Below are 26034 nucleotides of genomic sequence, written 5' to 3'. Positions count from 1 at the left end.
CTCTTGAAGCGTCTCTTTGTTGTGCCTCTATCGGCTTTTAGCGCTTTGATTGACCACCGTACTTGGCAGGCGCAGCGCCTCCGCATACAATTGCATGAATGCAAAATAATGTAGGCGCATGCGTGAAAGAACTTCATACATGTCAACAACGCCTAATCTCCTGTTTGTTGCACATCAGGGGTTAGCTTTCATTAGTGCAGCAGGTGCAGTGCCACCGGTGCCCAGAGGCTCGAGGGGCCCAACAAAATCATGGTTTTTGCAGCAGTTTACAAGTATAACAGTAGCCAGAGGGCCCTCTGCCTTCCTTTACTAAGGCTCATGGCACACTGGCTGCTCCACTGTTGCACGTAGGCTTCTGTGAGCTGCCTTGGACTGCACCACCCTTGAAGGGGACTCAGCAAGGAATGGGGCAAGGGCCACTCAGGATGCAGTGAAGGTCGCCTCCACCTGCCGTGGGTGCAAGCACTGGTCACACTCAGAGGGTTTGGAGTCACGAACTCGAGCACCGAGTCCGCAGCCTGCCAGCCCTGCACCGTCTCCATCATCTCACCCTTCACTTTATGCAACCCTCCTCGAACCCTGTAAGGGTCATCCGTACTCTTCTTATTTTATGCCAATTTATAGTAATGCTAAGCATTTTATGTGAACATAAATTAGGAGTATAAACTGACCCCTGACACTTCTCTGTATATGTGACATGACATTAACCCTTGCTCTCTTGTGTAAACTTACCCTGACCTTATACTCCAACCTTACCATGTAAGGTATGTGACCTTACACTAAATGTTGGCAGCAGCCTTCTGCCCATTTATGTCTGAACTTGCAGTAAACCTATATGCTAACACATTTTTCCTTGTCATTTTAAGTGAGTTTACACTAACCCTTTATTCTAATCCTATAATTTATGTTCTATATGAACTTACACTAAACGTATTCAAACACACTGTACCATTCTCATTTTATATGAACTTGTACTAAGCCCATGCCCTACACCTGTAGTCAAAGTTGTTTGTGAACTTACATCACCCTATACATCCTTCTTATGCTTTGTGAAGTTATGCCACTCAACTATACGCTGACCCTTAAGCAAAAAATGTGTAGCTCACTCTCTTTTTCACACTTCTCTTGCTATGAACAGTACTCCACCACCACAGGTCAGGCAGGACCCAGGGCACAAAAAGAAATAAAATTGATACGAATGGACGAGGGGACTCTTCCTTGTCAAGGACCGTATTTCGGTTTGGTTTTCACATAAAACAAGTTTACTCGCGGATGTTACTTCCAGTTTCATTTACGTGAAGCAATCACATAAAGCTGGACACTCGATCACAGGGCCGTCTTTAGGGCAGTGCGACTGGTGCCGCCGCACTGGACGCTGACCTATGAAGGGGGGGTGCTGTGACCTCAGCAGGGCGCTGTGCTTAGCAATATCATATGATAGGAGAGATGAGAGGCACTTTTGCAGATGGTAGTGAAAGAATCCAAGGAGGCGGTCATGAGACGTGGAGCCGCCAAAAGTGATTGTCACACCAAGCGCCACAAGCGCTAAAGCCGGCCCTGCTCGATCATGCACATGGCCAAGCGTTTCTCAAGTAGCGGATTGCACTTAGCAGTGCATATGTATGTATATTACGCATTACTAAAACAGTACATTTAAGTAACATCAAAAGCAGAGAACAAGATGGATTCTAGGGGTAAGTTGATGTCTTGAAACCAGCAAAGCGGGGTTCTAATCATGGCTTTCCCATTTTAATTAAAGGTTGTGATCGTGGGCAAGTGACTTTAACTGTCAGATGCCTCCTTAGCCAAACTCCAAAGCACATAAACCAGGGATCTCCAAACTTTTGTGTAATAGGAGCTGCTTTTATTCAATGAAAATCATCATGAGCTACTAACATTGTTAGTGTTGTAATAGTGACTGTAACTGAAAAGATTATATTAGTGGTCACCATATACAGGATTACCAGTTCATCAGGCACCGCTGCTAGCATTAATGCAGAAAAAGCTTTAATAATGTGGGATGCCTCTCTGTGGAAATACATACAGCCATAACTGCAGTGGTCCTGGTGAAAAGGTAATAATAATACAAATAAGCCTCCCCTTTGCTCCATGACTTATCACTAAATTATTACCTTTATATGTATCTTTGGGAAATTCAACCATTTTTCTCAAAACATCAGGTTATGAGTTCTGAAAATACACACATTTGCATCTCAAATATATGCTTTTAATTTTTGATTCACACATATTAATTCAACAAAGCAAAAGCTTCAATTTTTTGTAGACTGGGCGGCACACAGGAGAGCTACTTTTAGGTAGATGGGATTTTCCAGTTGCTCGTGAGCTACTCGTTGGAGAAGCCTAACCTAAACACAACCAGATCAGAAATATTAAGTGCTAAATATAAAATATAAAGCAAGTAGATCTCTCTGTTTAGGCGGGAAGCTCCAAGAAACGACGGAGCTCGCGCAAGCCTGCAGTCCCCGCCAGCAGCTTCAATTGAGCGAGGAGCCCAGAGATTTCTGGAGATGTTTGAAAGACTGAAATCCTGTGGAAACACACCACATTTAATACATCTTTCCAATTGAACCTAATTAACGTAATTGTGCGAATTAACCTTACAAATGTATCCCTGATAAAGAGTTCTAGGACATTCTATTCAAAAAGTGAACACCTTCTCAATACACAAGAGAACACACAAAAAATATGTTAACTGCCATGCTATCCGGATACATTAAAGTGTGTGTGTGTGGGGGGAAACTATGCAATACATTTTGAACCAAGTTTCTAAATGGCACAGAAGTCTGTGGACATTTCTCATTGAGTTAGGCATACACTCCTGACATATTCTGTGACCTGTATGTCCTGCAGGTCCACCTCGTCTCTTCGATCTCCCAAAGACGATAAAATGGATATCATAATATTGGGTAAGTGTAGCACGGGCCATTTAAAGTGCCACAAAGGAGAACCACTTAGGTAGCAAGTGCTCCTTAAAATAAGGTATTATTTGTAATACGTCGCTAAATACAGAAAACATTAACAAATGTATAGTAATTAAAGCATGCTTGTATGTTAACAATATGTGTATAGTATCGCGTGAGTGCTTTTCTATTTCATGACACTACATTGCATTTTCTATAAAAAAATCTTCAATATTTGTGCTTCGCAAAAATGATTTTAAAAAATAGCTAAAACCTATCTGGTTGGTCTGCTAGGAATATCTGCGCGGGTGGGTCAGGGTCTAAATATAAGTAACGCCGGCTTGATACTTTTGTAACAAAGTAGTGCAACCGTTACATTACGCTCAAATAATTGCGGACCAAGTGTTTTTCTACGTTAAGTAGAGCTTTAAAGAGGACCCACTGAGATTAAATTTCATTTATCTAGAAAGGCAAATTTGAGACTTCACGTGCAAGCATCTAGTTTCTGTACCGACATATGCCACTGACAAAGTCTTAAAACACTAGCAGTTTATTCAGCAAAATAACCTGTCACAGGCTGACACGCAGAGGGCTGAAAAAAACACCACAGAAAACTGCTGTGGAGCAGTGCACGGTACTCACTGTCAGAAGGCACACATCGCATTTAACTTAGTGCAAGAAAAGCAGCGTGCACCGAACAGCGCAATAAAAAGCAGATCTGAAGCATGGCTTGCCCTGGATTACACGAACATCAGCAGCAAACAGTAAAACCGCTGAGCAGCGCACCTTACCTGTATGTAACGCGCGCGCCGGTTTCGCGGTGAACTCCGGGAGGTGAGTGTCCGCGCTGCAGTCAGAAGTTCCCATACTTGGCAGGGCTGCAGCTGCTTAAATAGGCGCGCGCGGCGCTGTCGAACTGTCATCTGTTTGCACAGCACTGACGCAGGCGAGGGATCTTCGCGCGCTCGGCCCTGCGCGAGCACATCATAACGAATTCATTCACCTCCGGGGGAAGAAGGGTCCAAAACCTTTCTCGGCAAAGACGTCTGCTGTTAACCCCTTCGCCCCTGCCATGCTCCCACAAGCCCAATGACTTTTCCATTATCAGCGATCATAAGCTATCACCGCCGTGTCTCAAGAGTTTCGGGGTCAGCAGGTGTGTGGGTGGAACTTCCTTTACTAGTAAAAGGAAAGGCTTTTTCTCTTTAATTTGCGCTCTTTCAGCCATGATGTTCCCCCAGAGCACACATGCTTTTGGAAGGGAAGCGCACACACGCGCACACTTAGGGATTTCAGGTAAAGGTGTTTATGAGAATGTATATGATGTGATTAGTGTTCAGTACACATACACAAACTCAAACGTTCCATAATTACACCCTAAAACATATACATCAGCGCATGAGAAACGAGTCAATATTGCTCTGGGTGTCAGGCAACAAAACTCTGCCCTAATTTACTGGTGTGACTCAAGAACAAAGGGGGTGGACTCCCTCGGACATTCCCCAACTTCATCAGTCGAAGATCGCCTTCAACCCATTTTTGCTTCGTTTAATGTTCCTAGGGCTTCATTCCGAGCAGCCCGCCAATTACGTAGTATCTGGAGCACAATTAGGGCACCTTGGACTTGGGGATGATGTGCTAACAGCATATGGTACTTTAAAGTCAGTTTGCTCAATTAACTTCCAACACAAGCTAGTTGCTTGCACGAATTGTGTCTGTTTTTACTTATGAAAATCATGTAGGCAAAACACCCACACTATGCGCAACTTGCGCCTGGCCTGCAATCGTGAGTCATGTCCTCTGGAGATTGCACATGAATCGAATTTAGTGCCCACACTGGAAAGAAGGCTGCAGAAGGCAGGTCTCTGTATTCGGCACATGCACACGTCATACACCATCAGACAGATAACGTGCAGCAGATCCGCATAGGACACGGCTAGGACTTCATTCTGCGTAGCCCGCGAATAACCCAGTCTCCCAGGGGCAAAAAGGGCACCTGGTACATTCTGCCGGTGTGGTCCGCCTGACTGGTGACACGAATGTAGTGAATAGACATGTTTTGAAGGGCTTTACAAATAATATAATACTCTGGGTGGGTAGAACAACTGGCAACTAATTGTAGTATTTATTGTTAAGAATACAAAATATTTTTCCCCAACCCAGCCGGAGAAGAAGTTTTTAAAGCTAATCTGGGAAAATTCAATTTAACATTGTATTGAAGAACATCGAGGCCATCTTCACAGATTGCACAATGACAAGTGTATACAACCTTAGTCATACGTCTATCAACCGGTGGTTAAATGAATGATTTCCCCAAAGATCTTGAGAAGATGACACAGGGCACAGACACTTGGACTATTATACTTCTTTGCCTAACGCCTCTTATTCTGAGGTTTCTATGGTGGTCCAGCAGGTGAGGAGGGAGCCGATGCTCTTCAGCCCACTGTTGTCTTTGCTGATGCAGGTGGCCATGCTTTCCGAGTTTTACTGCTTCTGGTAAATGCTCTAATCCTCCTGGTCTGTGCTAGTCTTGCCTGATGGCATAGAGGTTGAGCAGCTGTGGTTACAAAGGGCAAAATGTTCCAGAGGGGTGCCCCAAGTTGGCAAGATGGTTTTATCGTCTGGCTTGTCAGCACAGCAGCACCAGACAATTATGTGGGCATCACTAAAAAGGGGCTTTGACTCCACCCACATGTTGGGAGGCAGGACTACATGATTTGATTGGGCAGACGCTGTGTGCTTCCACAAGAGAAGTGCTTGCCCTGCATCTAGCCTTGATCAATCTTGACTATTTATCCAGCGGCCAAAGCTTGAACTTTCAGGGGCACAAACATTACATCGCAATGCTATTAAAGTGTCTTAGATAACTAGATAATGTATGCAGCCGTGGCCCGTGGAGGGAGTTCCGTGGGGCGGTAAGGCGGGGCGGGGGAGGGGCAGGGTGGGGGGTACTAAAAACCGGAATATGGATAATTACAGGTAAGTAAACAATTAAATAAATAAAACGAATTTCGTAGCGCGCGCTGCATCGCATTTGTCCTTTTCAAGATGCTAACCCATGCTCACAAAGCCGTCCACGACACCGGACCAGCATACCTGAATAGCCGACTCAAATTCAACGCACCCCAAAGGACCCTACGATCAGCCCAGCTCTCCTACGCCATGGTCCCCGCACCAGAAAAACCAGATCGGGAGACCGCTCCTTCTCCTTCCGTGCGGCCAGAGCCTGGAACGACCTTCCGCTCCACCTCAGACAGATAACATCGCTCCCCATCTTTGCAAGAAACCTCAAAACCTAGTTCTTCGACAGACCCCCTCCTTGATGGATTGGAACCTGCGAACCCCCCCCCCCCACACATCCCAGCACCTTGAGACCCTTACGGGTGAGTAGTCACGCTTATCAAACACCTGATTTGATTTGATTTGATTTGGAGAAACAACAGGGCCCAAATTAATAATTCTGGGCGGTATTTCTCCATGAGTTAACAGGGATAACAAGTTAAAATCTCTAGAATTGTTTTGGGAATAATCTGGCATGTCTTTATTTACTTGGTCCTTTAACACAGCTTTCCTCTGACTCCAGGGAATTTCATGGTTATATTTACGTCCTACTTTAAGCAGGTGGTAAATATCTGCAGGGTGAGGTGCAGGTCAGGGGGTGTTCCATGGGGGGTGGGTATTGCATCTATGGGGTATGGAGGCTGTGGCCTCAGTGTTGAAAAAATGATTTGCTCCATTGTGGTGCTGGAGTGGGCATGCAGGCATTGACTGTCCTGGGAAATGTTGCTTTTTTGACTTGTATTTATTTAATGACAATGCCTTTTTAGGTCTTCTTTCTTATTGGTATAAATATTGAGACTTCATCAGAGCTGGTGTGTAAGATATGGTTTACCTTGCTATTTTGCAAGTTATGGAAGGTGAAGCTAACCTTAAATGAAGAATTTTCCAGCTTTAATTCGTAACTGGAACTGTACCTTAATTGTGGATGTTTTTTCAATTAATTTAGTTTTTTCAAACATTCCTTAAGGTATTGTAACTAATCTTAACCATTACTTCACTTTAATTGTATTTTTGTCAGTGATTTTTATGATATTCTATATTCAACATCTATGAACACGTTCTCTGTCCTACTGTGCTCGTCCTTTGGCTATGACTGTGGTGCCCAACAGAAACTGGGCACTGCCTTTTGCCCCTTGATTTATTAGTACAATATTATTATTTAATTCTTTATTTATTTTGTTTTGAAGTGTTTGAAAATTCGAACGTGGGTCTGTAAAACAATAGTGCCTCATAGGGCCTTGTTGGGGCCCACTGGCTTTGCAAACTCAACACCGAGAATGTGACTAATAAGAATCCAAAAGCGCTTGCAGCAGCTTTTGCAAACACTGAGGCAGGGTTCGAGAACCTCAGAACCTTGTTTCAGGTCTGTGAGACACTCGAACCATATGTTTATTTTTTTTATATTTGGAGCTATTGGGGTCCTTTTAGGGGCCTCCTACCACATGTGCTTTGGGATTAGGGTAAAACAGAAGAGCTCAGGCTTCTATTCCCATTAGGTCAGTCAAAATTCTTTGCGCTTTATTCTCAGTCTGCCAGTATGACCACAGTGGCGTAGCGGTCTAGAGGCCGCAATATGCTTGTAGGGTCACTGCGGGTCCGCCAAACATATTACGTGTTTCCTCGCCGCCACACTTTACATGGCAGTGCGACCACCATGAAACATGTGGTGGTGAGGAAACAAATGGGGTCATGCAGGGCCCCTGTGTGTCTCTTTCAATATCGATGCATACAGGGTGGCACATCATGTGGCCCCTTGTATGCATGCACCCAGTACTTGCACGGCATGGACTGCGGCACTCCATGCCTTGTAGGTACTGCCTTTGTCATTCCCATTGTGTTTCCGATTTCATAGGCACCGCCCTGGGAATGCCGAAGAACTGCCCGTCAGACAGGAGAAAACTCCTAATCTGGCAGGTGGTTCAAACATGGCTGTGGTGGTTGGGGAGCGGAGCGCTCCCACTCTCACATCGCCAAACTCATAATAAGGCCCTTTGTCTTTTAAATGTTTCTTCTAGGTCCAGCAATGGTTAGAGGAACTAGTTGTGGGTTGCTGGTGACTAGAGATTTCGCTATGCTTCATATCTATAGAATTCCTTTCAAACCTCACCCTCTTGTTCAGTACTTACTATTTTACTTGACTTAAAACCTTCCGAGAGACCTGAATCTTAGTTGGCGGAAACCAGGATCTCTGAGTCTGCACTCCCAGATACTGTCATGTGTAAATAAGGCACCACTGAGATTAATGATTTAGGAAGACCTCCCCCTCCTGCTGTAGGGCAGAGATGAATGGCTGACCCTGCACCAGCAGACCACATCTCCCAGCAGCCTCTGCTACTGGGAACAGGACCTCCTCCATTTTCCCACCATTTCTCGGCCACCAGCCCCTCTTTAGAGGGCTCCCGCATCGCGGGACTTCCCTAATCCTCCACCAGCAGACCACATCTCACAGCAGCCTCCGCTACTGGCAGCAGGACCGCCTCAGTTTTCCCACCATTACTCAGCCGCCAGCCCCTCTTTAGAGGGCATCCACTTATGGATTGTGGGACGCATGCAGGTGGTGCCTGGGCAAAGTCCAGGCCAAGGGCGGGCCCATCAGCGCTGGTCCGAGCCCAGAGGAGGCTGGGCTGGACCACCCCTCTTTCTCCTGACCCCCAGTCTAAGGTACTGTGTACACTGCCCCTGCGTGCATTGCTGTCCCTGCCCCTGCACTGCCAGTTGTCATTCTGCCCTTGCGCTGCCTGCTGTCCCTGCCCCTGCACAGCCTGCCATCCCTGCCCTGAGCTGTCTGCCGTTCCTGCCCCTGTGCTGCCAGCTGTTACTCTGCCCCTGTGCTGCCTACCGTCCCTGTGCTGCCTGCTGCCCCTCACCTGGGCTGCCAGTGATCCCTCTGCCCATATGTTGCCTGCAAGTACCTGACCTGTGCTGCCAGTTCCAGGTCCCGACCTGGCGCCCAGGACCTCTAAAGACACCACCAGGACCACTATTGCGGCTGCCGCATGGCCACGCAGCAGATATGCACAGCAGGCGTGCCATCAGTACACTGCCGGTGGGACAACGCCCAGCGCGAGGACCCCTGGCCCTTTCACCACCCAACAGTACAACGCCAAGGAACTCCTGGGCCTGGACTCCAGATGCTGAAACAAGGACCCTTCACCTGCTGACATTGCCTCTTCTCCTGTGACACAACCTATGAAAGATTCCAAACTACTGCTGCCCACAAGACCAAGAACACTACAACCGCTCCATTGTATCCTGCTCAATGCCTGCTTACTCTGCAAACGTGCCAAGGAAATCTCAGACACCATCACCACCCTCTCTATGGATGTTGCCTTCCTCGCTAAAACGTGGCTCAATCCCTCCTTGAATCCTGACATCACCACTGCCTCTTGTGAAGGCTACAAGATGACACAACAAGACCGCATCAACAAACAAGGCAGAGGCATAGCCACCCTCTTCAAGGAAACCATCAGATGCACCATCACCAACGACGACCCCACACCTCTCATGGAACACCTCAACTTCCTACTACAAATTGACACGAAGACCACGATAAGAGGCACACTCACCTACAGACCCCCGGGGCACTGAGCAACATTCTGTAATGCCATCCCCAACCTCATCTCCCCCTAGAAATAGACTCTCACCACTATGTCCTACTCAGCAACTTCAACTTCCACATCAATACTAACTTCATCACCCTCCTTGAGAATCTGAACAAAATCGGCCTCACCCACCTGGTTAATGAACCTTTGCACAAAGCCAGACACACACTCTACCCCATTTTCACCTCTAGTGACAGAATTAAATACAGCCACATCACAGAACTCACCTGGACCGACCACACCATCGTACACTTCACCATCCCCATCCCCAAGTGTCATATCTCCTCACACTGCAGCTGGAGCAAGGTCACCGAAACTCAGTGATCACTGGCCCTCACCACCTCCCAACCAGAAGCCTCAACAGACCTCGACCAGGCCATTCAGAACTTCGCTGCCTGAATCACTGACAGAGCAGACAGAGTCACCCCACTGAAACCTACAAAATCCAACAAGATCTACAAATATGCTAGTTGGCACACCCCAGGTACAGGACCACAAACTGCAACTGCCACCAACTGGACAAATAATGGTATGCCACCAAGAACACAGCCGACAGAGCAGCTCACAAAACAGCCCTCAGTAGCTATCAACAGCACATCAACGAGGCCAGGAAAGCAGCCATCACCACCCGCATTAACTTCACAGCCAACCACAAAAGGAATTCTTCAAAATAGCCAAAGAATTCTCCAACCCGACAACCAGCCACCCTCATCCTCAACGATCTCAACCAACCAACAAATACCAGCCAAACCATTACCACTTGGTCACCGCTAACTGCCCTGACCACCTCAGCCATCATGTCTTTCATCCACTCAGGGGCGCCCACTAACCCCTGCCCCCACCACATCTACAACCTTGCAACGAACCCAATCAGCACGCAACTGACCAACATCCTCAGCACCTCCATCTCCACAGCAAGCTTCCTGGACAGATGGAAACACGCAGATGTCAGACCCCTCCTAAAGAAATTCTCCGCCGACCCCAATGATCTAAAAGATTACAGACCGATCTCCCTGCTCCCCCACCTGGCCAAAGTACTGGAGAAAACCAGCTCAACATTTTCCTTGAACAAAATCACCTACTGGACACCTCTCAATCAGGATTCAGTTCATCCCTCAGCCCCACCCTGTTGAACATCTACATGACACACCTCGCAAATGTCGTCAGATCCCATGGACTCAACATAATCTCCTATGCTGATGACACTCAACTGATCCTCTCACTCAAAGAGGACCCCTCCAATGCCAAAACCAACTTTTGTGACGCCATGACCACTGTAGCTAAATGGATGAGAGACAACTGCCTCAACTCAACTCTAATAAAATTGAAGTACTGATCTTCGGGAAGAACACCTCCGCATGGGACAATAGATGGATGCCCTGCAGACGCCCGGACCCACGCCCACGCTGACCAACCATGCTCGCAATCTCAGCATCATCCTTGAAAGCCAACTGACCATGAAACAACAAGTCATTCCAGTCACTTCCTCCTGCCTCCACACACTTTGCTTGCCCCACAGAATCTTCAGATGGATCTCAACCAACACCAGAAAGACTGTCACTCAGGCTCTCGCCACCATCCGCCTCGACTACAGCAACGCCTTCTATGGCAGCATTTCCACCCAGCTCCTCAGAGACTTCAGACCAAACAGAACGTGGCAGACAGACTCATCCTAACCTCCCCAAATAAACCCACATCACCCCCCACCTGAAAGACCTCCACTGGCTCCCCATCCAGAAGAGATGCCAGTTTAAGATTGTCATGCATGTCTACAAAGCCCTCAATGACCTAGGACCCACATACCTCAACCACCAACTGGACTTCCACCAAACTGGTAGACACCTGCGCTCCTCTTCACTCACCCTGGCACACAACTTCCGCATCCATCGCAGCCGCAGAGGTGGCCGCTCCTTTTCTTACATTGCTGCCAAGACCTTGAACAACCTTCCCCTCCAGCTCCGTACAGCCCCCTCGGTGGCCGACTTCAGATAGAGACTCAAGACCTGGCCCTTTGACGGAGACACAGCTCCCAGAAACCCCTAGGGGTGACAGTGTTGCACTTTACAAATGCTGTTTGATTGATTGATTGGTAGCGACACACTCCTGGAAAAAGGCGTCTGCCACCTGGGCCTGCTTATGGCATCTTCATGTAGGCAGCAAGGTCATTTGTTATAGTCCTTTGTGATGATATCTGTTCCTTTTTTTCTCCAAAATGGGCCTTACACTCTAACTAGTCATAGATAGCCCCAAAATAGTTTTCCTGGCTTTAGAGGTTGGTATTTCCTGGTAGCACACCACTTCACACCTATTTGAAAGATTACTGTTGCATTGGGCAGCCAGGCCAACAGCAGTAGTTTAAACTCTACTTGGCTTTTATGCAGTACAAGGTGTGTTTTTTCAAAGTTAATTTTCTACTGGAGATATAAACTATCTAATTGTGTCACTAAGATAGATTTTCGATAGCTTAGAAAAAATGTACTTTCAGTAGGGGTGGGCGGAATTAGCGAAATTCACTTTCGCAAATTATCGCAAAAATTTTAAAAATCTTTGCAAACACGCGGAAATATCGCGAAGATGCAGAAGTTTTTTTCCCGCCCGTTCGCGGTATTTTCTGCGTGGTCGTGCCTCGCCAACTTACCCATGCGGTTGCTCGCGGGTGCGGCCATCTTGTTTTCACTTGTCTCGCGGTGCATGATCGCGAGAAGAAAGACGTGATCGCGCGATCAATGACGTTACAGCGGGCACAAACTGTCGCGAGACAGCGCAAATGGCTATCAACAATCCAACATCTCGTGGAGAACGCGACCGGATCGGGAAAACTTGTCGGCAAACGCGGGGATTCAGGTAAGGCGATTGCGCGCACGCGAGTATGTATTATTTTACAGCGCGAGCAAGCAAAACATTTCCGGTAAAATGCGGATTGCGGTAATTTTTACATTTTCGCGCTCTCCGCGGAACGCGAAAATGTCAAATTATCGCAATTTACGTGAGCGGAACGGAATTTTAGCCCAGGCCTAACTTTCAGGCCAATCTCCATCATTTTCCTAGGTGAAATTGTAAAAACAGTGTCTCAGTCATAATCTGTCTTTCTCATGGGTAAATACAACTTTACCACCTACATGTTTCTGAAAAGCTTTTGATACCTGTTTACTGTGGAAACATATTCATTTTTTTTATATTTAGCACTTCTCAATTTTATACATTAAGAATATAGCACTATTGGCTTATAGAACACATTTAAGGGTGACATAGTTAACCTATAAAAGTACGTTTACCCACAGCCAGAGCATTTTCCTTTGACGTGTTACTGTAGCCAGTCAAGCCACAATGGTATTCCCTGGAGCATTATGATTTTAGTCATGCATGTGGGTGGTTTAACACAGTGTAGCACACATATGAAATTCTCTTTCCACACCAAAAGATGCATTTCCTGGCCCAACGTGCCAGGGTCTTATAGAAAAGTTAAAAAGCCAACTTGCTCAAACTAATTTCGCCTTATGTTGGTACGGACTTAGATCACACCCTGTGACTTTGAATGGCACAATGACAAGTGTATACAACCTTAGTCATACGTCTATCAACCGGTGGTTAAATGAATGATTTCCCCAAAGATCTTGAGAAGATGACACAGGGCACAGACACTTGGACTATTATACTTCTTTGCCTAACGCCTCTTATTCTGAGGTTTCTATGGTGGTCCAGCAGGTGAGGAGGGAGCCGATGCTCTTCAGCCCACTGTTGTCTTTGCTGATGCAGGTGGCCATGCTTTCCGAGTTTTACTGCTTCTGGTAAATGCTCTAATCCTCCTGGTCTGTGCTAGTCTTGCCTGATGGCATAGAGGTTGAGCAGCTGTGGTTACAAAGGGCAAAATGTTCCAGAGGGGTGCCCCAAGTTGGCAAGATGGTTTTATCGTCTGGCTTGTCAGCACAGCAGCACCAGACAATTATGTGGGCATCACTAAAAAGGGGCTTTGACTCCACCCACATGTTGGGAGGCAGGACTACATGATTTGATTGGGCAGACGCTGTGTGCTTCCACAAGAGAAGTGCTTGCCCTGCATCTAGCCTTGATCAATCTTGACTATTTATCCAGCGGCCAAAGCTTGAACTTTCAGGGGCACAAACATTACATCGCAATGCTATTAAAGTGTCTTAGATAACTAGATAATGTATGCAGCCGTGGCCCGTGGAGGGAGTTCCGTGGGGCGGTAAGGCGGGGCGGGGGAGGGGCAGGGTGGGGGGTACTAAAAACCGGAATATGGATAATTACAGGTAAGTAAACAATTAAATAAATAAAACGAATTTCGTAGCGCGCGCTGCATCGCATTTGTCCTTTTCAAGATGCTAACCCATGCTCACAAAGCCGTCCACGACACCGGACCAGCATACCTGAATAGCCGACTCAAATTCAACGCACCCCAAAGGACCCTACGATCAGCCCAGCTCTCCTACGCCATGGTCCCCGCACCAGAAAAACCAGATCGGGAGACCGCTCCTTCTCCTTCCGTGCGGCCAGAGCCTGGAACGACCTTCCGCTCCACCTCAGACAGATAACATCGCTCCCCATCTTTGCAAGAAATCTCAAAACCTAGTTCTTCGACAGACCCCCTCCTTGATGGATTGGAACCTGCGAACCCCCCCCCCCCCACACATCCCAGCACCTTGAGACCCTTACGGGTGAGTAGTCACGCTTAACAAACACCTGATTTGATTTGATTTGATTTGGAGAAACAACAGGGCCCAAATTAATAATTCTGGGCGGTATTTCTCCATGAGTTAACAGGGATAACAAGTTAAAATCTCTAGAATTGTTTTGGGAATAATCTGGCATGTCTTTATTTACTTGGTCCTTTAACACAGCTTTCCTCTGACTCCAGGGAATTTCATGGTTATATTTACGTCCTACTTTAAGCAGGTGGTAAATATCTGCAGGGTGAGGTGCAGGTCAGGGGGTGTTCCATGGGGGGTGGGTATTGCATCTATGGGGTATGGAGGCTGTGGCCTCAGTGTTGAAAAAATGATTTGCTCCATTGTGGTGCTGGAGTGGGCATGCAGGCATTGACTGTCCTGGGAAATGTTGCTTTTTTGACTTGTATTTATTTAATGACAATGCCTTTTTAGGTCTTCTTTCTTATTGGTATAAATATTGAGACTTCATCAGAGCTGGTGTGTAAGATATGGTTTACCTTGCTATTTTGCAAGTTATGGAAGGTGAAGCTAACCTTAAATGAAGAATTTTCCAGCTTTAATTCGTAACTGGAACTGTACCTTAATTGTGGATGTTTTTTCAATTAATTTAGTTTTTTCAAACATTCCTTAAGGTATTGTAACTAATCTTAACCATTACTTCACTTTAATTGTATTTTTGTCAGTGATTTTTATGATATTCTATATTCAACATCTATGAACACGTTCTCTGTCCTACTGTGCTCGTCCTTTGGCTATGACTGTGGTGCCCAACAGAAACTGGGCACTGCCTTTTGCCCCTTGATTTATTAGTACAATATTATTATTTAATTCTTTATTTATTTTGTTTTGAAGTGTTTGAAAATTCGAACGTGGGTCTGTAAAACAATAGTGCCTCATAGGGCCTTGTTGGGGCCCACTGGCTTTGCAAACTCAACACCGAGAATGTGACTAATAAGAATCCAAAAGCGCTTGCAGCAGCTTTTGCAAACACTGAGGCAGGGTTCGAGAACCTCAGAACCTTGTTTCAGGTCTGTGAGACACTCGAACCATATGTTTATTTTTTTTATATTTGGAGCTATTGGGGTCCTTTTAGGGGCCTCCTACCACATGTGCTTTGGGATTAGGATAAAACAGAAGAGCTCAGGCTTCTATTCCCATTAGGTCAGTCAAAATTCTTTGCGCTTTATTCTCAGTCTGCCAGTATGACCACAGTGGCGTAGCGGTCTAGAGGCCGCAATATGCTTGTAGGGTCACTGCGGGTCCGCCAAACATATTACGTGTTTCCTCGCCGCCACACTTTACATGGCAGTGCGACCACCATGAAACATGTGGTGGTGAGGAAACAAATGGGGTCATGCAGGGCCCCTGTGTGTCTCTTTCAATATCGATGCATACAGGGTGGCACATCATGTGGCCCCTTGTATGCATGCACCCAGTACTTGCACGGCATGGACTGCGGCACTCCATGCCTTGTAGGTACTGCCTTTGTCATTCCCATTGTGTTTCCGATTTCATAGGCACCGCCCTGGGAATGCCGAAGAACTGCCCGTCAGACAGGAGAAAACTCCTAATCTGGCAGGTGGTTCAAACATGGCTGTGGTGGTTGGGGAGCGGAGCGCTCCCACCCTCACATCGCCAAACTCATAATAAGGCCCTTTGTCTTTTAAATGTTTCTTCTAGGTCCAGCAATGGTTAGAGGAACTAGTTGTGGGTTGCTGGTGACTAGAGATTTCGCTATGCTTCATATCTACAGAATTCCTTTCAAACCTCACCCTCTTGTTCAGTACTTACTATTTTACTTGACTTAAAACCTTCCGAGAGACCTGAATCTTAGTTGGCGGAAACCAGGATCTCTGAGTCTGCACTCCCAGATACTGTCATGTGTAAATAAGGCACCACTGAGATTAATGATTTAGGAAGACCTCCCCCTCCTGCTGTAGGGCAGAGATGAATGGCTGACCCTGCACCAGCAGACCACATCTCCCAGCAGCCTCTGCTACTGGGAACAGGACCTCCTCCATTTTCCCACCATTTCTCGGCCACCAGCCCCTCTTTAGAGGGCTCCCGCATCGCGGGACTTCCCTAATCCTCCACCAGCAGACCACATCTCACAGCAGCCTCCGCTACTGGCAGCAGGACCGCCTCAGTTTTCCCACCATTACTCAGCCGCCAGCCCCTCTTTAGAGGGCATCCACTTATGGATTGTGGGACGCATGCAGGTGGTGCCTGGGCAAAGTCCAGGCCAAGGGCGGGCCCATCAGCGCTGGTCCGAGCCCAGAGGAGGCTGGGCTGGACCACCCCTCTTTCTCCTGACCCCCAGTCTAAGGTACTGTGTACACTGCCCCTGCGTGCATTGCTGTCCCTGCCCCTGCACTGCCAGTTGTCATTCTGCCCTTGCGCTGCCTGCTGTCCCTGCCCCTGCACAGCCTGCCATCCCTGCCCTGAGCTGTCTGCCGTTCCTGCCCCTGTGCTGCCAGCTGTTACTCTGCCCCTGTGCTGCCTACCGTCCCTGTGCTGCCTGCTGCCCCTCACCTGGGCTGCCAGTGATCCCTCTGCCCATATGTTGCCTGCAAGTACCTGACCTGTGCTGCCAGTTCCAGGTCCCGACCTGGCGCCCAGGACCTCTAAAGACACCACCAGGACCACTATTGCGGCTGCCGCATGGCCACGCAGCAGATATGCACAGCAGGCGTGCCATCAGTACACTGCCGGTGGGACAACGCCCAGCGCGAGGACCCCTGGCCCTTTCACCACCCAACAGTACAACGCCAAGGAACTCCTGGGCCTGGACTCCAGATGCTGAAACAAGGACCCTTCACCTGCTGACATTGCCTCTTCTCCTGTGACACAACCTATGAAAGATTCCAAACTACTGCTGCCCACAAGACCAAGAACACTACAACCGCTCCATTGTATCCTGCTCAATGCCTGCTTACTCTGCAAACATGCCAAGGAAATCTCAGACACCATCACCACCCTCTCTATGGATGTTGCCTTCCTCGCTAAAACGTGGCTCAATCCCTCCTTGAATCCTGACATCACCACTGCCTCTTGTGAAGGCTACAAGATGACACAACAAGACCGCATCAACAAACAAGGCAGAGGCATAGCCACCCTCTTCAAGGAAACCATCAGATGCACCATCACCAACGACGACCCCACACCTCTCATGGAACACCTCAACTTCCTACTACAAATTGACACGAAGACCACGATAAGAGGCACACTCACCTACAGACCCCCGGGGCACTGAGCAACATTCTGTAATGCCATCCCCAACCTCATCTCCCCCTAGAAATAGACTCTCACCACTATGTCCTACTCAGCAACTTCAACTTCCACATCAATACTAACTTCATCACCCTCCTTGAGAATCTGAACAAAATCGGCCTCACCCACCTGGTTAATGAACCTTTGCACAAAGCCAGACACACACTCTACCCCATTTTCACCTCTAGTGACAGAATTAAATACAGCCACATCACAGAACTCACCTGGACCGACCACACCATCGTACACTTCACCATCCCCATCCCCAAGTGTCATATCTCCTCACACTGCAGCTGGAGCAAGGTCACCGAAACTCAGTGATCACTGGCCCTCACCACCTCCCAACCAGAAGCCTCAACAGACCTCGACCAGGCCATTCAGAACTTCGCTGCCTGAATCACTGACAGAGCAGACAGAGTCACCCCACTGAAACCTACAAAATCCAACAAGATCTACAAATATGCTAGTTGGCACACCCCAGGTACAGGACCACAAACTGCAACTGCCACCAACTGGACAAATAATGGTATGCCACCAAGAACACAGCCGACAGAGCAGCTCACAAAACAGCCCTCAGTAGCTATCAACAGCACATCAACGAGGCCAGGAAAGCAGCCATCACCACCCGCATTAACTTCACAGCCAACCACAAAAGGAATTCTTCAAAATAGCCAAAGAATTCTCCAACCCGACAACCAGCCACCCTCATCCTCAACGATCTCAACCAACCAACAAATACCAGCCAAACCATTACCACTTGGTCACCGCTAACTGCCCTGACCACCTCAGCCATCATGTCTTTCATCCACTCAGGGGCGCCCACTAACCCCTGCCCCCACCACATCTACAACCTTGCAACGAACCCAATCAGCACGCAACTGACCAACATCCTCAGCACCTCCATCTCCACAGCAAGCTTCCTGGACAGATGGAAACACGCAGATGTCAGACCCCTCCTAAAGAAATTCTCCGCCGACCCCAATGATCTAAAAGATTACAGACCGATCTCCCTGCTCCCCCACCTGGCCAAAGTACTGGAGAAAACCAGCTCAACATTTTCCTTGAACAAAATCACCTACTGGACACCTCTCAATCAGGATTCAGTTCATCCCTCAGCCCCACCCTGTTGAACATCTACATGACACACCTCGCAAATGTCGTCAGATCCCATGGACTCAACATAATCTCCTATGCTGATGACACTCAACTGATCCTCTCACTCAAAGAGGACCCCTCCAATGCCAAAACCAACTTTTGTGACGCCATGACCACTGTAGCTAAATGGATGAGAGACAACTGCCTCAACTCAACTCTAATAAAATTGAAGTACTGATCTTCGGGAAGAACACCTCCGCATGGGACAATAGATGGATGCCCTGCAGACGCCCGGACCCACGCCCACGCTGACCAACCATGCTCGCAATCTCAGCATCATCCTTGAAAGCCAACTGACCATGAAACAACAAGTCATTCCAGTCACTTCCTCCTGCCTCCACACACTTTGCTTGCCCCACAGAATCTTCAGATGGATCTCAACCAACACCAGAAAGACTGTCACTCAGGCTCTCGCCACCATCCGCCTCGACTACAGCAACGCCTTCTATGGCAGCATTTCCACCCAGCTCCTCAGAGACTTCAGACCAAACAGAACGTGGCAGACAGACTCATCCTAACCTCCCCAAATAAACCCACATCACCCCCCACCTGAAAGACCTCCACTGGCTCCCCATCCAGAAGAGATGCCAGTTTAAGATTGTCATGCATGTCTACAAAGCCCTCAATGACCTAGGACCCACATACCTCAACCACCAACTGGACTTCCACCAAACTGGTAGACACCTGCGCTCCTCTTCACTCACCCTGGCACACAACTTCCGCATCCATCGCAGCCGCAGAGGTGGCCGCTCCTTTTCTTACATTGCTGCCAAGACCTTGAACAACCTTCCCCTCCAGCTCCGTACAGCCCCCTCGGTGGCCGACTTCAGATAGAGACTCAAGACCTGGCCCTTTGACGGAGACACAGCTCCCAGAAACCCCTAGGGGTGACAGTGTTGCACTTTACAAATGCTGTTTGATTGATTGATTGGTAGCGACACACTCCTGGAAAAAGGCGTCTGCCACCTGGGCCTGCTTATGGCATCTTCATGTAGGCAGCAAGGTCATTTGTTATAGTCCTTTGTGATGATATCTGTTCCTTTTTTTCTCCAAAATGGGCCTTACACTCTAACTAGTCATAGATAGCCCCAAAATAGTTTTCCTGGCTTTAGAGGTTGGTATTTCCTGGTAGCACACCACTTCACACCTATTTGAAAGATTACTGTTGCATTGGGCAGCCAGGCCAACAGCAGTAGTTTAAACTCTACTTGGCTTTTATGCAGTACAAGGTGTGTTTTTTCAAAGTTAATTTTCTACTGGAGATATAAACTATCTAATTGTGTCACTAAGATAGATTTTCGATAGCTTAGAAAAAATGTACTTTCAGTAGGGGTGGGCGGAATTAGCGAAATTCACTTTCGCAAATTATCGCAAAAATTTTAAAAATCTTTGCAAACACGCGGAAATATCGCGAAGATGCAGAAGTTTTTTTCCCGCCCGTTCGCGGTATTTTCTGCGTGGTCGTGCCTCGCCAACTTACCCATGCGGTTGCTCGCGGGTGCGGCCATCTTGTTTTCACTTGTCTCGCGGTGCATGATCGCGAGAAGAAAGACGTGATCGCGCGATCAATGACGTTACAGCGGGCACAAACTGTCGCGAGACAGCGCAAATGGCTATCAACAATCCAACATCTCGTGGAGAACGCGACCGGATCGGGAAAACTTGTCGGCAAACGCGGGGATTCAGGTAAGGCGATTGCGCGCACGCGAGTATGTATTATTTTACAGCGCGAGCAAGCAAAACATTTCCGGTAAAATGCGGATTGCGGTAATTTTTACATTTTTGCGCTCTCCGCGGAACGCGAAAATGTCAAATTATCGCAATTTACGTGAGCGGAACGGAATTTTAGCCCAGGCCTAACTTTCAGGCCAATCTCCATCATTTTCCTAGGTGAAATTGTAAAAACAGTGTCTCAGTCATAATCTGTCTTTCTCATGGGTAAATACAACTTTACCACCTACATATTTCTGAAAAGCTTTTGATACCTGTTTACTGTGGAAACATATTCATTTTTTTTATATTTAGCACTTCTCAATTTTATACATTAAGAATATAGCACTATTGGCTTATAGAACACATTTAAGGGTGACATAGTTAACCTATAAAAGTACGTTTACCCACAGCCAGAGCATTTTCCTTTGACGTGTTACTGTAGCCAGTCAAGCCACAATGGTATTCCCTGGAGCATTATGATTTTAGTCATGCATGTGGGTGGTTTAACACAGTGTAGCACACATATGAAATTCTCTTTCCACACCAAAAGATGCATTTCCTGGCCCAACGTGCCAGGGTCTTATAGAAAAGTTAAAAAGCCAACTTGCTCAAACTAATTTCGCCTTATGTTGGTACGGACTTAGATCACACCCTGTGACTTTGAATGGCACAATGACAAGTGTATACAACCTTAGTCATACGTCTATCAACCGGTGGTTAAATGAATGATTTCCCCAAAGATCTTGAGAAGATGACACAGGGCACAGACACTTGGACTATTATACTTCTTTGCCTAACGCCTCTTATTCTGAGGTTTCTATGGTGGTCCAGCAGGTGAGGAGGGAGCCGATGCTCTTCAGCCCACTGTTGTCTTTGCTGATGCAGGTGGCCATGCTTTCCGAGTTTTACTGCTTCTGGTAAATGCTCTAATCCTCCTGGTCTGTGCTAGTCTTGCCTGATGGCATAGAGGTTGAGCAGCTGTGGTTACAAAGGGCAAAATGTTCCAGAGGGGTGCCCCAAGTTGGCAAGATGGTTTTATCGTCTGGCTTGTCAGCACAGCAGCACCAGACAATTATGTGGGCATCACTAAAAAGGGGCTTTGACTCCACCCACATGTTGGGAGGCAGGACTACATGATTTGATTGGGCAGACGCTGTGTGCTTCCACAAGAGAAGTGCTTGCCCTGCATCTAGCCTTGATCAATCTTGACTATTTATCCAGCGGCCAAAGCTTGAACTTTCAGGGGCACAAACATTACATCGCAATGCTATTAAAGTGTCTTAGATAACTAGATAATGTATGCAGCCGTGGCCCGTGGAGGGAGTTCCGTGGGGCGGTAAGGCGGGGCGGGGGAGGGGCAGGGTGGGGGGTACTAAAAACCGGAATATGGATAATTACAGGTAAGTAAACAATTAAATAAATAAAACGAATTTCGTAGCACGCGCTGCATCGCATTTGTCCTTTTCAAGATGCTAACCCATGCTCACAAAGCCGTCCACGACACCGGACCAGCATACCTGAATAGCCGACTCAAATTCAACGCACCCCAAAGGACCCTACGATCAGCCCAGCTCTCCTACGCCATGGTCCCCGCACCAGAAAAACCAGATCGGGAGACCGCTCCTTCTCCTTCCGTGCGGCCAGAGCCTGGAACGACCTTCCGCTCCACCTCAGACAGATAACATCGCTCCCCATCTTTGCAAGAAACCTCAAAACCTAGTTCTTCGACAGACCCCCTCCTTGATGGATTGGAACCTGCGAACCCCCCCCCCCACACATCCCAGCACCTTGAGACCCTTACGGGTGAGTAGTCACGCTTAACAAACACCTGATTTGATTTGATTTGGAGAAACAACAGGGCCCAAATTAATAATTCTGGGCGGTATTTCTCCATGAGTTAACAGGGATAACAAGTTAAAATCTCTAGAATTGTTTTGGGAATAATCTGGCATGTCTTTATTTACTTGGTCCTTTAACACAGCTTTCCTCTGACTCCAGGGAATTTCATGGTTATATTTACGTCCTACTTTAAGCAGGTGGTAAATATCTGCAGGGTGAGGTGCAGGTCAGGGGGTGTTCCATGGGGGGTGGGTATTGCATCTATGGGGTATGGAGGCTGTGGCCTCAGTGTTGAAAAAATGATTTGCTCCATTGTGGTGCTGGAGTGGGCATGCAGGCATTGACTGTCCTGGGAAATGTTGCTTTTTTGACTTGTATTTATTTAATGACAATGCCTTTTTAGGTCTTCTTTCTTATTGGTATAAATATTGAGACTTCATCAGAGCTGGTGTGTAAGATATGGTTTACCTTGCTATTTTGCAAGTTATGGAAGGTGAAGCTAACCTTAAATGAAGAATTTTCCAGCTTTAATTCGTAACTGGAACTGTACCTTAATTGTGGATGTTTTTTCAATTAATTTAGTTTTTTCAAACATTCCTTAAGGTATTGTAACTAATCTTAACCATTACTTCACTTTAATTGTATTTTTGTCAGTGATTTTTATGATATTCTATATTCAACATCTATGAACACGTTCTCTGTCCTACTGTGCTCGTCCTTTGGCTATGACTGTGGTGCCCAACAGAAACTGGGCACTGCCTTTTGCCCCTTGATTTATTAGTACAATATTATTATTTAATTCTTTATTTATTTTGTTTTGAAGTGTTTGAAAATTCGAACGTGGGTCTGTAAAACAATAGTGCCTCATAGGGCCTTGTTGGGGCCCACTGGCTTTGCAAACTCAACACCGAGAATGTGACTAATAAGAATCCAAAAGCGCTTGCAGCAGCTTTTGCAAACACTGAGGCAGGGTTCGAGAACCTCAGAACCTTGTTTCAGGTCTGTGAGACACTCGAACCATATGTTTATTTTTTTTATATTTGGAGCTATTGGGGTCCTTTTAGGGGCCTCCTACCACATGTGCTTTGGGATTAGGGTAAAACAGAAGAGCTCAGGCTTCTATTCCCATTAGGTCAGTCAAAATTCTTTGCGCTTTATTCTCAGTCTGCCAGTATGACCACAGTGGCGTAGCGGTCTAGAGGCCGCAATATGCTTGTAGGGTCACTGCGGGTCCGCCAAACATATTACGTGTTTCCTCGCCGCCACACTTTACATGGCAGTGCGACCACCATGAAACATGTGGTGGTGAGGAAACAAAAGGGGTCATGCAGGGCCCCTGTGTGTCTCTTTCAATATCGATGCATACTGGGTGGCACATCATGTGGCCCCTTGTATGCATGCACCCAGTACTTGCACGGCATGGACTGCGGCACTCCATGCCTTGTAGGTACTGCCTTTGTCATTCCCATTGTGTTTCCGATTTCATAGGCACCGCCCTGGGAATGCCGAAGAACTGCCCGTCAGACAGGAGAAAACTCCTAATCTGGCAGGTGGTTCAAACATGGCTGTGGTGGTTGGGGAGCGGAGCGCTCCCACTCTCACATCGCCAAACTCATAATAAGGCCCTTTGTCTTTTAAATGTTTCTTCTAGGTCCAGCAATGGTTAGAGGAACTAGTTGTGGGTTGCTGGTGACTAGAGATTTCGCTATGCTTCATATCTACAGAATTCCTTTCAAACCTCACCCTCTTGTTCAGTACTTACTATTTTACTTGACTTAAAACCTTCCGAGAGACCTGAATCTTAGTTGGCGGAAACCAGGATCTCTGAGTCTGCACTCCCAGATACTGTCATGTGTAAATAAGGCACCACTGAGATTAATGATTTAGGAAGACCTCCCCCTCCTGCTGTAGGGCAGAGATGAATGGCTGACCCTGCACCAGCAGACCACATCTCCCAGCAGCCTCTGCTACTGGGAACAGGACCTCCTCCATTTTCCCACCATTTCTCGGCCACCAGCCCCTCTTTAGAGGGCTCCCGCATCGCGGGACTTCCCTAATCCTCCACCAGCAGACCACATCTCACAGCAGCCTCCGCTACTGGCAGCAGGACCGCCTCAGTTTTCCCACCATTACTCAGCCGCCAGCCCCTCTTTAGAGGGCATCCACTTATGGGTTGTGGGACGCATGCAGGTGGTGCCTGGGCAAAGTCCAGGCCAAGGGCGGGCCCATCAGCGCTGGTCCGAGCCCAGAGGAGGCTGGGCTGGACCACCCCTCTTTCTCCTGACCCCCAGTCTAAGGTACTGTGTACACTGCCCCTGCGTGCATTGCTGTCCCTGCCCCTGCACTGCCAGTTGTCATTCTGCCCTTGCGCTGCCTGCTGTCCCTGCCCCTGCACAGCCTGCCATCCCTGCCCTGAGCTGTCTGCCGTTCCTGCCCCTGTGCTGCCAGCTGTTACTCTGCCCCTGTGCTGCCTACCGTCCCTGTGCTGCCTGCTGCCCCTCACCTGGGCTGCCAGTGATCCCTCTGCCCATATGTTGCCTGCAAGTACCTGACCTGTGCTGCCAGTTCCAGGTCCCGACCTGGCGCCCAGGACCTCTAAAGACACCACCAGGACCACTATTGCGGCTGCCGCATGGCCACGCAGCAGATATGCACAGCAGGCGTGCCATCAGTACACTGCCGGTGGGACAACGCCCAGCGCGAGGACCCCTGGCCCTTTCACCACCCAACAGTACAACGCCAAGGAACTCCTGGGCCTGGACTCCAGATGCTGAAACAAGGACCCTTCACCTGCTGACATTGCCTCTTCTCCTGTGACACAACCTATGAAAGATTCCAAACTACTGCTGCCCACAAGACCAAGAACACTACAACCGCTCCATTGTATCCTGCTCAATGCCTGCTTACTCTGCAAACGTGCCAAGGAAATCTCAGACACCATCACCACCCTCTCTATGGATGTTGCCTTCCTCGCTAAAACGTGGCTCAATCCCTCCTTGAATCCTGACATCACCACTGCCTCTTGTGAAGGCTACAAGATGACACAACAAGACCGCATCAACAAACAAGGCAGAGGCATAGCCACCCTCTTCAAGGAAACCATCAGATGCACCATCACCAACGACGACCCCACACCTCTCATGGAACACCTCAACTTCCTACTACAAATTGACACGAAGACCACGATAAGAGGCACACTCACCTACAGACCCCCGGGGCACTGAGCAACATTCTGTAATGCCATCCCCAACCTCATCTCCCCCTAGAAATAGACTCTCACCACTATGTCCTACTCAGCAACTTCAACTTCCACATCAATACTAACTTCATCACCCTCCTTGAGAATCTGAACAAAATCGGCCTCACCCACCTGGTTAATGAACCTTTGCACAAAGCCAGACACACACTCTACCCCATTTTCACCTCTAGTGACAGAATTAAATACAGCCACATCACAGAACTCACCTGGACCGACCACACCATCGTACACTTCACCATCCCCATCCCCAAGTGTCATATCTCCTCACACTGCAGCTGGAGCAAGGTCACCGAAACTCAGTGATCACTGGCCCTCACCACCTCCCAACCAGAAGCCTCAACAGACCTCGACCAGGCCATTCAGAACTTCGCTGCCTGAATCACTGACAGAGCAGACAGAGTCACCCCACTGAAACCTACAAAATCCAACAAGATCTACAAATATGCTAGTTGGCACACCCCAGGTACAGGACCACAAACTGCAACTGCCACCAACTGGACAAATAATGGTATGCCACCAAGAACACA

General features: G+C 47.8%; 1 protein-coding gene across 3 annotated transcripts in view; it reads right to left on the bottom strand.

The window, feature by feature from the left end:
• The window catches only part of CCK (cholecystokinin), a 102638-nt gene that overhangs the window by 60790 nt on the left and 15814 nt on the right, over positions 1-26034 (bottom strand). Inside the window, exon 1 of one of the 3 annotated variants that reach the window (XM_085630089.1) lies at positions 3713-3842. The exons of the other annotated variants lie outside the window; for them this stretch is intronic. Coding sequence (XP_085486215.1) covers positions 3713-3788 — 76 coding nt within the window. The 5' untranslated portion in view covers positions 3789-3842. Of the gene's footprint in view, positions 1-3712; positions 3843-26034 lie in introns of those variants that run through there. 3 annotated transcript variants of the gene reach the window in all.

This window comes from Triturus cristatus, chromosome 10 (assembly GCF_964204655.1).
Source record: "Triturus cristatus chromosome 10, aTriCri1.1, whole genome shotgun sequence".
Taxonomy (NCBI): domain Eukaryota; kingdom Metazoa; phylum Chordata; class Amphibia; order Caudata; family Salamandridae; genus Triturus; species Triturus cristatus.
The sequence above is the reverse complement of the archived record's forward strand: the minus strand, read 5'-3'. Positions and strand labels throughout refer to the sequence as shown.